Genomic DNA, 14,481 nt, shown 5'->3' with positions numbered 1-14,481 from the left:
ATTACTGAACATGCATTTGGAAAGGCTGGGAGAGAGATTTTCCTGTAACTGTCAGTGACACAGCTATATTAGTAACTTTTATTTTGTACGGAAAAAATACAGTAGCTGTGCAAAAACAGAACTACAGGACAAGAATATAAGACTTGTACAAAATGCCAAAGAAACAGTGAGCAATAAATAAGCTAAAGCATAATAATGTGAACTTAGAAAAGAATTTGTAAAAATGCATACGGGTGTTTACAATGTACATACAACACTGTACACAAACAAGACCTGAAAGTGACTACCTCAAGTTGACCACTCCAACCAAAGTACAATCATAGGAATGTCACTGCAGCTGTTCATTTTCAGAACTGTGCCAATATAAAACCTTATTTCCTCTGGAAAAAAACTTCACAACTTCATCCAATAGAGCAACTGCACATACACTTTTCCTTCAACTTTCATCTTCACTCCATCCATTTCTTGAGTTTCCTATCACAACACTTACTAAACATGTCATTGTTGTACCTCTTTACCTGACTAAACAAACAATATACAATTTTGCTGTAAAATAGCACCCAGAGGTGATTAAGTAAACTATATAAAGTGCGGTTATTGTTAACATGCCATAATATTGCGTTACTCAGTGCAATAACCAATATGGTCAAAGCCTTTCAATACACATGCAGCTGTCACTGTTTAGTTTACTTGATTGCTTCTTGTTACTAAAAATAGCTATATTTACATGTCAAAACATGGCTGCTTTAAGCTTACTCATACACAAATTATTTATGCTTCCTAAATGTACATCATGCAACCCGAATTAGAGCCCACTAGAAAAGTGATAAAATACTATCTTTGATTTAAAAAACCCATACATATACAGATCTGAATTTTCTTAACACTGTTCCGAGAAGCACTTACGCATTATAGAGGCACGATTATGATGTACGTGATGAGATGTAATACAACTAAAAGCCAAGATTAAAGCCCTATGTAAAAGTAAATTTGTATGTTCAGGGTAAAGTGTAATGGAAAGAATTTCTTTGCTTGAGGTCCTAGTTTGGATGACTGATGATCCTAGGTGATGCTTCCTACAGAAATTTGCTGTTCCAGTTACTATGACTGTTCTGTGATGGTATGAACAGCTTAAAAGTGGTTGTACCCATGATATACTGTCCAACTTGGACTATGTACTCAAACTCGAAAATGGCCAGCCAATCACTATTTTGTATCGACATAATACCCTATGATGTTATGAGCAAAGTTTTACGACTACATAATGTACAACATAATATTTACACATTTGATTCGATGAAGGATCGCTTTGGTTTTGTAGATGTGACATGACTTAGATGGCCTTCCTTACTGATGTGAGAGTGTTGGTGTGCTAGAGCATCTGGGTATAAATGCAAAACTTGCCTAGATGGTCTGTTGTCTTGACAGCAGGCAGATGTTTGACACTTAATCTGCTCCTGTTCTTTAGCTTGCATACCATTCTGGTTGCTGTCTCCTGGGGCAATAACAGTAGAAGTTTTAGTTTGATAGTGTTTGACTGAGAACTGGTCAAAATTTGAGGACTGAATGCTCCCAGATGCAACATTTGTTGGTAATCCATCTGATGCTTGAGAGTGCCATGGGCGACTGGATTGATTATTCTGCTGCTGAAACCTTGCAGTCTTATCCATAATGCCCATAAATGGAGTATTGCGAGGTCTGTATTCAGCAGCAGTACCCTGAACTTGATTAACTTTATTCTCCTTGATTCGAACATCTGGCCCTATCCCCTTAATACTATCTGAAAAACTGCTAGCTGAAGTTAAGCTGCTGGTTGAGCTGGCAAGAAGCATACTGCTGGATGGAGAACAAGAAGAGACACCACTGGTTACAGGACTTTGCTGTCTTGCTTCACTGAAAGTCATAGTAGGGCCTGTTGACATGTCAGTGGTTTTAGCTTTACTTGCAAAAGAACGAGAAGAGAAATTCTCATTATGCTGTGAATGGGAACACTGGCTGGACATAAACTTCTCATTGTACAGCTCAGAACTAGGACCTGTGGAAATACTTCCAGATGATAATGTGTTTGTTCCGTCCAAATGCTGAATTTTAGAGTGGCGGACTGGCAAAGGACTTTGGGAAAGATGCTGAAAATTTGATTGTGTTGTCTTTGTACTACATTGACTACTTCCCATTTTTGATCCAGGCTGGATGGAGCTCAGGTGCTGATTAGTTTTTACAATCTGTGCTTGTTTTGTTGGTTGCACGATCAAGCCTGGCTCTCTCAAATATTTATTGCCTGTTCTGCCTTGAGGAGACAAAGGTCTAGCTTTCTGCTGAGCACCGTCTTGAAGGGTTCTTGTGTATGATGAAGTAGCTAAGGAACGTTGCAACCTTTGTGAAGATGAAACAGATTCATCAGGGTGTGGCAGTTCTTCCTCCCTTTCTTGAGGACTAAAGTTATTTGCACCTTGTATAACCTCCTCCCCCTCATTATCAGAGTTGTTAGCTTGCTGTACTGACTGTGGAGACTGGTGCTTCTGTTGCTGTGTTCTCTGGAACTGCTTGCATTCCTCTTCCACTCGAGCCAGGAGACGTTTAATTTCTTGATTGCTAGGACACAGTTTTGTGGCTTCACGTAAATCAGCAAGAGCAGCAAGTAGCTTTCTATATTAAAGAAAAAAAAACAAGATTTGTTAGTAAAAGCCTGGGGGATGAATTTGAGTCTCAGCATTGCCTACTACTTATCCACCTCCACCACTTACAAAATGATGTTCTGATTTGTCATCTGCTAGATGAGGTGACAAGAAAAATTGGATGTTATCCAACCCAGGAAGTTGTACAGTAGAAGCACAGATCCAGACTTAAACCCTTCCCCTTGAATCCCAACAGTCTTCAGAAAAGTGAAGCAAGTAGGCACACCTCTCCCTAGGCTTTGATATTTTTTTTTGACTTTGGTATTCTTCCAATTTAAAAAGAAGGTTTCTCCTCTCTCCTGTTGGTTTTTTATCTTGAACTGCTAATGATTCAACATATTCTGTCCTATAATAACACCTGGTTATTCTTGGTGATAAATAATGCAGTGCTGGAGTTTGGTGGTAGACTATTGACAACATTCTGCTGAGTAAGGTGGAGTAGCAGTCCTAACCACTTAGGACTTACAATTTTAACCCTTACAATTAATATAGCTCATATCATTAACAATTTGTTACTTTCTACTTCCTGGACTGTCTAATAATTACCTAAATGAGTATTCAATATTGCTTTTTGGGCTTGGTCAGTTTTAGTTGATACAGAGACGTAATACAGATGGAAAATGCACAAAGAAAATAATTTTTTCTTTGTAAATTCCAACCAGAACTAGTGGAAAAAACAGCTAGTGAAAGTGTTACAACGTTAAAAAAAATCTGGGTGGATAGATGAACAGAATCAAACATTACCGGCTGTTCCTCTTGGCTCTTGCTCTAGCATAATAAGCTTCGTAAGACTTGGGTTTCAGGTCCAATGCTTTGGTAGCAAATTCTTCAGCCATACCAAAGTCCTAAGAATTTAAACAAATGTACTCCTTACACATTGGCAATAAAAGAAAGCTGCATGCTCTTCGTTCATGGTACTGTTTCAAAAGTGCAGATCCAGTATAGAAAGTCACATTTATCGGTTAAGAAGAACAGACATTTTCAAAAAGACCAAAACCAGACCTCATCTTGGTAACCTCTCCTCTTATGTCCAAGTGAAACTGACTCCAAGGTAGCTAAAAAGCAGTGTTAATATAGATAAAATACGGTTATTTTCAACCCACAGATGTTAAAATGCTAGACGAGACTGCATGTTTAACGGGATAAGTGAGCACCTCAGATAAAAAGGCTCTAAAATGTCTTTTTAAAAATGACTAGTTAAAAACCTAGGAATATAGAAAAAAAAAGGAAAATATGTTGTACTAGTCCAGGTTTGTTTGATAAGGTATGTGACAGTTTTAGAAAAGAACTATAGTAGATCTAATATAGTTGGTCTTAATTTAATAAGAACAACATATAATAGTTCAGCTAAATTCATGGTTAAGCCAAAGGCTGGAATTAACAAAGCAGGATTGAAGTTGGGACAACGATGGCCATGGAAAAAATGAAAGCAGAAGCCAGTCTAATTTTAATAGTACCCCTGCACAGCACACGGTCTTCATGATACCAAATGATACTGAGCATGACAGTGCAGGAAACTGGAAAAGATTATCATGAAAAAAAATAATAGAAGTCCTACATCCTGAGATAGCCATGAGCAGGTTGCCCAGAGAAGCTGTGGATGCCCCATCCCTGGAGGGTTCAAGGCCGGGCTGGATGGGGCCTTGGCCAACCTGATCTAGGGGGTGGCGTCCGTGCCTATGGCAGGGAAATTGGAGTTAGATGATCTTTAAGGTCCCTTCCAACCCTAACCATGGTATGATGGTGTCATGCAAGAGCAGAGTAACATGATGAACTTAAGCTGTAAATGCAAGGTGATGCACTGTAGGATTAGCAAAATGTAAATAAGAGTTTATCATTTGAATACAATGAGAACCTCACTCCTTCCCTCCCTCCCTCCCTCCCTCCCTCCCTCCCTCTCGTTGGTCACAGAGTCACTTTCAAGTACTGGTTTTATGAAACTGAGAAGTGCAGTCTGATCTAGGAAGGCATCAGGAGAGGTGGGGCCTCACAAGATGGTAGTTGTACCAGAAAAGGCAAAGTGATAGTGCTGCTGTGCAAGGCAGCAGCAGAACCGCCTATGTAAACTCCTGGACACCTATGTTTATACGTTCTTTGAATTGAAACAGATGCAAAGAACAACTTAAATGACATGGGAAATAAGTTAATGTTTCAAAAGAAGGCCTAGTGTAAAGTGTATTTAGCAAATTACAAGTTTTTGCTCTGATGGTCATTCAGGTTCTTACCAGCCATCTGATACACTGATGAAGGTAGAAAAGAAACAGCCAGCACACAGAATAAAGCTGTAGTGGTAGGTTATGCTGGTTGATAACAAAGGGTGGTGGCTGTGGCAGCATTTTCCATTTAGTCTTTTAAAAGTACTAAAAACATCCAGCAGTTTGTTATTCCAAAATAACTGATTACATAAGAATAGCTGTGATAGTTCCCACATGGCAACATGCATTCATCTTATGAACTGTCCCCATCTGTTGACACAACAAAGCCCCAAATCAGCATACAGTGAAAAGAATTCTAGAATAGTAAAAATACATGCACAGTGCTTGGACAACGTACCAATGTTTAGTAAAAGAGAAATCCTAATATTTTGGCCATGTCCAAATCTTTCCCTTGATGATAATGGTTTGAAAGATTCTGCACACCCTCCCCCGTTTCTGCCCTTTCAGCACATCAGGATAACCAAAAACCAACCACAGGAGCACAGTCGCATCAACATGTAACAACACAAGCTGTCAATAATGGAGTAGAACAGAGGTCTAGGATTCCCAGTGCTAGAGAAGCAACAGATTAAAAGCAAGAGCTTACATTTGTTTTTCGTCGACATCGTGATAAATTTAAGTACAATGAAACTCTCAGCTCATTGAACGCTTTCATTTCTTCTCCAAAGCCTTCCCTCGGAAACTTCCTCAAAGCATACTGATAGCGCTGTGCTGCTTCCTTCATCTTACCTTTCTACAGATTTAGGGAAGAAGAGGCTTTTCAGAAACTCTCAATATTACAATAAAGAATATTACAGATTCAGATAACTCTATTATCCTTTAGGCTAAAAGATATCTTACCTTCAGAAGTACCTGCTTGGATATAAATCACTAAAGTCATTTTAAGATCAATGTAACCACATTTATATTTGACATCTACCAATTGGTGCGCTTCAAGTAGAAAACACAGCCAGACATTTTTTAATATATATATATATATCTACCTATATATTATATATAATATATAATATTCATTATCATATTTTACATACAAATATTTATATATTATTGTTATATATGTGTGTGTCTGGCTTATATAAACCAGACACATATATTTAAAAAAATAATAAATATATATTATTACACTTTTACACACAAAGAGAGAACTTGAGAGTTAACTAGAGTTTGTCTTTCTTTCTAAAGTCATGCCTTTAATGGTATTTCACCAAGGTAGTACTTGCATTAATACATAATACATGTACCTGAAGAATTGTTCTGGTATATCTATAATACTGTATGATAAAGTTCTTAATTTTATTTATTTATTTATTAAAGGGGGCAGTCAACCATCCTTTATTATAGCTCTAAGATGCTTCTAATAGATCATGTCCTTAAATCAGGAATGGTGTACCCTTTAATCAGGTGGTGCTACTGCAGTAGAAGCTCTGGCGAAAGGAGGATGGGGAGAGGGAGAAAGAGCCGGTACAACATTCACACGTGCAGTCCAGCTACTCCCAGCTTCGCTTAGGTGTCTCAGCCATGGTTAATTGGATGGCTGAATGTATAAATTTAAAGCAGTGAAGGATCAGTCTCCTACTTTTTAACAAAGGTTGAATAAGAAAGCTAAGCTATCCCTCAGGACTACTCGGATGATCCATGGTTGCATTATGTTCAGACTCTCCAAAAGATGCTTGGAGAATATCTCTACAACAAGCTGAAGATTTGAGGCAGTTCTGCTAAAACCACTGAAATCCTCCTACTATGAAAAGATAGCAGATCTTTCAGCTGACAGAAGATTTTTTTTCTCTTAATGGATATTGTAGGAGTTAGTTTATTTTCATAAACATTGTTTCTTTTCATTTAATTAAACATTCAAAGTAGTCATAATTTACTGTTGAAACTGACATATAAAATATTTAAGATTTGTCTTGCTTATGTTATTCAACCAGAAAGCTGAGAAGTAGTTACTGTGTACTGTGAATACACTCAAATACGTGCTACTCTAATGGATAGTTATCTTGCAGATACTTTGGCAAACAAATATATCAAAGGGTATTAGAAAAAGTTTAATAAGCTAAATAACATACCATTAGCTCTAGCAAGTCTACTCAAAACTAAATGGTCTAAAAAAAGGTATCAGCAGGGGATACAACCTCTTGTAAGAAATTGTAAAACATATTAGTAACAAGCCCTGCCGTGTTAATCTCTGGTCTCAAAGTCCAGGCTGCGTCCAAGCTGCAGAGCAATGTGAGGAGAAACTGAAACAAAACAAGTTGGTGCTGGTGACACTGTGGGTGACACCTTCTCCTTTAACAACCCGTGAGTCATATTTAATACACCACTAGATTAGCGTGGCACAGGAGAGGCCTCCCAGGGACAACAGAATTGCCTTTGCTGTATTAACTGTTATCCTTTAGGTTGAAAGATGTCCCACCTTCTCATAAGACCCTGGTTGGAGTGCTGTGTTCAGCTCTGGGGCCCCCAATGTAATAGGAAGGATGTGGAAGTATTAGAACGAGTCCAGAGGAGGACCGCAAAGATGATCAAGGGGCTGGAGCACCTCTCCTACAAAGGCTGAGAGAGTTGGGGTTCTTCAGCCTGGAGAAGAGAAAGCTGTGGGGAGACCTTGTAGTGGCCCTCCAGTACCTAAAAGGGGCCTACAGAAAAGCTGGGGAGGGACTCTTTGTTGGGGATTGCAGTGATAGGACAAGGAGTAATGGCTTTAAACTAAAAGAGGGTACATTTAGATTAGACGTAAGGAGGAAATTCTTTGCTCTGAGGGTGGTAAGGCACTGGGACAGGCTGCCCAGAGAAGCTGTGGAAGCAGCCCCATCCCTGGAAGTGTTCAAGACCAGGCTGGATGGAGCTTTGGTCAACCTGGTCTAGTGGGAGGTGTCCCTGCCCATGGCAGGGGATTGAAATTAGATGGTGTTTAAGGTCTCTTCCAACCCAAACCATTCCATGATGCTGTGATTTTTATTTTTTTTTTTAAGGTACATGCTTGTATGTAAAGCTCTAACCCCATTTCAGGACCAATAAACTTGATAAATTAATCAGATGTATTCTTAAGACAGAATTTGGATGAATCTAAACAGGTCCACCCTGATTCACGATAGTAAAGTCTCAAAGGTATCTCTCCTATGTTATGCAAGGCCATGAGATTCAGATCAAAAATCAGAGATAAGGTGGCAGATATTTGAAGATCCTTATTAAAAACAAAAAAGCAACTGCAAATTCCAAATCTTATAGCTAGAACACACTTTGAATGATGTGCATATAAGTCATTCTGCTGTGTTGCACTAGTGAAATAAAGGAGGTGTATTGCAGAGTGTACAAAAAACAATTCCACTCTTCTGAGCAAGACATCACCACTAGTAAAGAGAATGTATCAAAAGAGCTGTCACTTTCCTCATTCTATATTTAAATAGCATACAAAAGAACATTACCCTGAAGTAAAGGATATGCCTGTACACTACTTAATTCAACAAGCCACTTTCAAATGAGCACCTTATATTCTGAGTTGCTTCTAAGAAGCAAACGACTGACACACGTCCACAGAGCAACTTGCTCAACTGAAAGAAAATATACTTATCCATTAACCATTGTTGTTGTTCTTTTAATTAACATACTAGTTTTAAATTATTATTCCTCAAGGTTTTCTTAATGTTTCTTGATATTGTGAGAAACAAAGTTGTGTTTTGCAGTAGAACTTGTTTTTGCAGTGGAAAATTCCACTAACCTTGCATATTTAAAAGAGATTGTGCAGGCATGACAGTAGCATAGCAGCGGGGAGTATGTTAAGCAGGTAAGGGGAGGATCCTGCTGTCCCAAAATGAAGAGGATAGCTAAGAAAAACAGGATGAGCAGTGCGAAATCAGTAAAAACAAATCACAGGCCCTCTAGTCAAGTGAGAAGAAGGAAAAAGAAAAGGAAAAGGAGAAATTAACAGTTAGTCAAATAAAATTGTACATATAGGGTATAGTAATAAGCATCAAGTAGTTTGTGAACCTTTAGTACTCAGCCGATGAGGAAAAAGTCTACCTACTTTGTACAGTATATTTCCTTCTTCCATCAGTTTCTGCAGCAGAATAAGGAGAATATCGGGTTTTGAGGTGGCCATTGCCCATGCTGCGTTTCCTGAAAATTAAATTTTAAGGATCTCTGACAAAGGGGAAAAAAATTGTTTTTTATAACTATTTGCACTGGAAAGCCTAATCCTACTTTAGTGGATATTCCACCTTCATGAAACAACTATTATTATATTTTAAGTGTGTGTGCACATGTATATTTAACATACATTCATATCCATACTTGTCCCCTACCACCCCACATAGATAGCAGACAAACATGAAAGGGTCCGATTCATTTTTCCCTTGCTCTAAAGCCAGTATAGGAAAGGATGAAAGTCCATGGTGAAGCACAGGCCTAGATAACGATCTGCATTTAATCATATTTAGTAACCAAATAACGATTTAAACATATAACAGATTTAGTAGTCATTACGTACACAGATGCACATGTACTTGCCCACTATAATACAAGACACAGACATACTTTTTGCCTACTACTTGCAAAAATGTGATTCTAAAATATATTTAGAGAACGTTATTTAAATGTAAAACTTCTTCACCTAAATCATTAATAGTGGCAGAATTAAGGATCATTAATAGCATAATAATTCTTTTCTTGTTTAAGTATATCATGACAGAGTAACCATGTAAAGACAGACTCCTCAGGCTCTCGATCATCATATGCTAAAGAAAGGAGCAGAATAAGATTACTTTCATTTCCTCACTTCTGAAGTGGAGACTTGAGGACTTGAGTGCCTACCTCTAAAAGAAGGAAAGAGATTCGTTTCTCTTGAGTGGGCATCTGCAAACCATACTACCCACAAAAATCTAGCACGTACTTCAAGATTTATTTATTAAATCTACTTTACAGAAGTGACAGCAATTCTAGCAGAGCAGATAATCAGTTCTTCCCCTTGAGTATGGATAGGTTTACTAACCTAATTTAGCTCCTTTTCTCAGGAGCATAACCACTACTGATGTATTACGACATCCAATAGCTCTGTCCAGTGGCCGCATGCCACTGTGGTCAACGTGCTCAATCATCGCTCCTCTCTCTACCAAATACTGCACCTGTAAAAAGAAATAAGACAAGCCTTGTAACATTATTCTTGGTAGGAGATACAGAACAGTGAAATGTTTAATCTACCACCTAATCTTCCTTGAAGTATATTCAATATATCTTGAGTATGATAAAGCCACTTAAAATCCATTGAACTGAATCCATTGAAGACAACAGAGCATGGCTATACTGTCAAACTATACCTAAGAGCAGCATTTTCCTAGTTAAGGAATTAAAAAAAAACAACAAAAAAACACCCAAATTCTGACACTTAAGTACCTGTGTCAGAAAAACAACACATTATGCTTGTTCGCTGCTTTGTTCATGTTCTGCATGCTGATATGCAGAGAGCTACTTAAGCAAAAAGGCAGTAAAGTTCAAATGAAAACAGTAGCAGTGTAGGACCTGTGGTTTCAGCCAATTAGGAGAGGCTTCAAACACTCTGTAAGACTATGGTCACAAACAAAGTGCAGTACCAGCATATGCTCCTAGTATAGGACAAAGTGCTGTTTAAATAAAATAAAAAGAAAATACACAAACTATTTTTGTGTGAGATATTTTAAAACATTCTAGTTAACATTTTAAATACAAGTTATGGTGCTGAGGAACTGCTTCTTGTTCTATACCAAGAAAAAAACAGAACATTTGTTATTTTGTTAATTTCTCAACCATTTATCCCAACAATCTAGCACTGCAGTTTCAGACATAAACATAACAAATATAAAATGCAGCATGGACAAAAAAGAAAGTTTAGGAAACCAATATAAATGTCGTATACCATCAGCTTCCAAGTATTCAGAGCAATGAGGTAATTCTAGTAATTGTTCATCAGTAACAGCAATTAAAAGTGCAATATATAAGAAATTACAGCAATGACAGGTTTGATGTAAACAACAGTCCTTTTGTGGAACCACCGCTTACTTAAATGTGATTGGCAGTAATCTAGCACAGAGAGAGATTTTAACAATCCTTCCCATTGACAGGCCCCCGAGACCAATAACCTGCTGGCCTTGTGAGTAATCTCTGCCTTAGCACAAAGATTAGGCTGTTCAGCAATATGAACCCTTGGCACAGCTTCTACTCCAGTGTGATAAACCACAGTAGGGTATGTACAGGGCTCTTGATACCCCTCATTTCCAAGCAGGAAGAAAAAACCCCTTCATGTACCTGTGTTACTGAAGAACACTTGCAGGGGCAGGAAGAGTTCTGTGATGTGACTTCCAAAATTTGTTAAAGCTAGTTCAGAATCTAAGGACTTATTTATAATTTTAAGTTAACTCTAACAAAGGCAGAATGGAACTTAAAGCAAACTACACCATATGGTAGCATTTTCATTCGAGAACTGCTGTTATGAAACAGGATTTTGTATATGCAAACTCTAGAAAAACAGATACTGGTGAGTTTGAGAGGCTGCATATGCTATTGTTTCTCTTCCCCTGGTAACTGTAGGATCTGTTTACAGTGCTTGCAGACTGAACATGTTCTTCCGTGTAGCATGCTGAAATTACAATCCTATCTGGACAGAATTCTGAACTGTGCTCTACTGCTGAGTTTTGAAGCATGAAAACAAAAATATACAATAACTTCCAAGTCTGTGATTTTAAAGATTTACAGGAATCACAGACTTTTAACTTACTGTATAATTTAGAGAAAGAAGATTTGTTTGAAAGAAGTTTGTGAGAAAGTTACTAGACAGAAAAAGGAACTTCAGTTGTCCTGTTTCTGAAAAGACCTACGGAAGAAACTAAGAAAAACTGATTCAACATCTCAGGCCTTGTATTTCCACATTTATAGTCTGGATAGTAATGTTGGAATGTGTTTAGTGCCATGAGATTCCTAAGATGAAAACTGTATGGATTTCTAACAGTTCTCTCACTGTCACGCAACAGCTTGTAAGATTATTATCATGGACAAGTAATACTACATTATAATGGAGAAGTAAAACCTTTAATCCTTTCTGGCAGTATTATTCTTCTTTCTGTGTCTCTCTTGGTGTCTATGTTCCACTAAGGTAACCAACTGACTGGGACCCTGTCTGGTTACCTTGACTGATTAGCAAAGGCAGAAGAAAATTTTCCTTTCACATCACATCCCCCTGTCTTTTTTTTTTTTTTTTTTTAATTCCAGTTCATCCAACATAGAAATTATATATGCTACTTTTTATTAAGATTTAAAACATCAATTATACATGCATAATGCTGGACTTTACATCACAACTACCTTGGTACTAAAGCCTTATCTAGAAAATGCTCTTCAGAGTAAACACTCCTACTACAGTCAGGACATTAGTGGTGCCACCATCTTAACTACTCGCACAGGTTTCCTTTCTATTGTGGTTGGCAATTTTTTTTTTTTTAATTTTGTTTCGTATTATGAAAATTCAATACGTGCTTAGTTTTTCTACTATTAAGCTCTACTTACAATATCAGCATCTCCATAAAAAGCTGCCAGGTCTAAAGGTGTTCGTCCATTTTTGTCTGTCTGATCAGTTGTTGCGCCTTTCTCAACTAAATACTGAACCACTTCCCTGTGGCCTTTTAGACATGCCCAGCTCAAAGCTGACAGTCCTTCTTTGTCCAGAGATGAAATAGCTGCACCTAAAAATGAAAATCAACTTTGTAATGAAGATGTCCTGTTTAATATGCAAAATTACCCAACTCACATGGATGCAGTCTCTGGTACAGCCATGCAGCATTGAAACAGTTATTTTCTACCTTCAGAAAGGAGAAATTCCACAGTGCTCAAATGTCCTTCACAAGAAGCCACCATAAGTGGAGTTCTGCCTTGTTTGTCACTTAAATTTACATCAGACCCGTGCTTCAGAAGAAGTTTAGCAATCTGAAATAGGAAAAAAACTATTGAAAATAAATTGGTAGATTTAAATTTTTGCCATAATAAACATCTACGGGAGAAGACTAAGGTGTTATTTATAGCAATAATTTAGAAATCTCACTCAACTCTTAACTGTTTGCAAATCAGGACTTTCTCTTGATGGGAGTGGCAAGTATGAAGAAGGCTCTAAGGGTCTCTCTCCATTAAATACAGAAGCAGTCTAGTGGATCTGAAATTGTCTCTGTTCTTGGCCCAGGAAATAAAGTATTTTAAATTCCATATATTATTTTTAAGGTATATCACAATTAAGATTGGCATACCGCCAATATACTCTTGAACTGGTAAATTAAAAAATAAACTTCTGAATATGTCCCTTAGAAGTTGATGCAAATGCACATTACAAAATTTACACTGACTTATTACAGGACTAGAGATAGGGGAAATCAAAGACAGTTTCCCATATCAGTCCATTAGTTTGTGAAGACGCATCAGACCTGCCAGTGACCCTGCCGTACAGCACAGAAGAGTGGAGGAATGCCCCTCCTATTAGCTCTTGTCACAACCGCTCCATGTTCAAGAAGCAATTCGCAGACTTCCAGTTTTCCTCTTCCTGCAGCAGCTGTCAGGGCTAAAGAAAGCATTTTCATCAACATCTCTTAGCTGTTTTAACACTTCCTTTTTTACATGCACATTATATGAGTGTTAAGGAATCCCCAATTTTTTTCAACTCAGCTGTTCCACAAGATATTTCATATCTACTCTCAGACTATAGGTGTGTTAGTCACAATCAGGTTAAGTCAAAAAGCCAAAGACATTCTCTTAAATAAAAAGGTAATTCTCAAAGATAACGAATACAACATGTGCATACCTTGTAGGTTAAAGAGATTCATTATGAAAATTTAGGAGAAGCCTACCAGTCTGTCTTTAAGATTTAAGACAGTTATAGTTCCTTTTTCATTATTTTTTTTCTTCATGAGAAGAAAGCTGCTTCTCTTTCCATCAGGCCCTTCCCAAAGGTGAAGATGACAACAGTTCTGGGATTTAGCAAAGGGACTAACTAAAGCAATGTTTACTCAATACCAGGCAGTGATGTATTACCAAACAGCAGATATTTAGATTTATGCAGAAAGTCTGTTACTCAGATGATTTAGCTTAATTCTGCACTAGTTAAAATTGTTTTCCCTGTTTTTCATCAGGAAAAATACAGTAAGTAATCAATCAATACTTCTGCTTCCTACATGTTAGTCCTTGTTTTAGCCTTCAAGGTATTACTGCACATTTTACAGCACTCAAAAGACAAATATTCTCATTTGCCTTTGAGACCTGTTTTTGAGCTGGACAGTGGATGTTAACAAGAGTGACTCTGTTCTTGATCTCTATATAAAGTGTAGTAGCCATATGATGTTTGATTTTTTCCATCAGCCTCATCAGTAACGTTAACACTGTTTTGAAAATGGGTTCATGTGCTAGCTTCTGCAAGAATCAGCAAAGGATTCACCTCTCCATTTTCTAAATCCTAAGACAGCATTTTTAAATAAAAGGTGGGTCAAATTCTGAATTTCTAATAAATCATTTTTAGAATTTAGAATAAATCAATTTTAGAATTTAGAAATATGGTAAATTAGATTTTAAAATTCCAATGGATACTG

At 37.5% G+C, this 14,481-nt stretch overlaps 1 protein-coding gene across 7 annotated transcripts in view; it reads right to left on the bottom strand.

The window, feature by feature from the left end:
• Nucleotides 1–64: 64 nt before the first annotated feature.
• The window catches only part of TANC1 (tetratricopeptide repeat, ankyrin repeat and coiled-coil containing 1), a gene marked incomplete at its 3' end in the record, with an annotated part of 95,227 nt that continues 80,810 nt past the window's right edge, over nucleotides 65–14,481 (bottom strand). For 6 of the 7 annotated variants that reach the window (XM_080600010.1, XM_080600009.1, XM_080600006.1 and 3 more), the window contains 8 exons: nucleotides 13,327–13,460; nucleotides 12,715–12,838; nucleotides 12,422–12,597; nucleotides 9,879–10,011; nucleotides 8,916–9,007; nucleotides 5,478–5,624; nucleotides 3,420–3,520; nucleotides 65–2,646 (listed from right to left, as the gene is read on the bottom strand). In XM_080600010.1, the coding sequence (XP_080456136.1) occupies nucleotides 1,281–2,646; nucleotides 3,420–3,520; nucleotides 5,478–5,624; nucleotides 8,916–9,007; nucleotides 9,879–10,011; nucleotides 12,422–12,597; nucleotides 12,715–12,838; nucleotides 13,327–13,460 (2,273 nt within the window). Of the gene's footprint in view, nucleotides 2,647–3,415; nucleotides 3,521–5,477; nucleotides 5,625–8,915; nucleotides 9,008–9,878; nucleotides 10,012–12,421; nucleotides 12,598–12,714; nucleotides 12,839–13,326; nucleotides 13,461–14,481 lie in introns of those variants that run through there. The other variant, XM_080600012.1, reaches the window with a different exon arrangement.

The sequence above is a fragment of the Anser brachyrhynchus genome (genome assembly GCF_964034855.1).
Source record: "Anser brachyrhynchus genome assembly, chromosome: 7".
NCBI classification, from domain to species: domain Eukaryota; kingdom Metazoa; phylum Chordata; class Aves; order Anseriformes; family Anatidae; genus Anser; species Anser brachyrhynchus.
The sequence above is the reverse complement of the archived record's forward strand: the minus strand, read 5'-3'. Positions and strand labels throughout refer to the sequence as shown.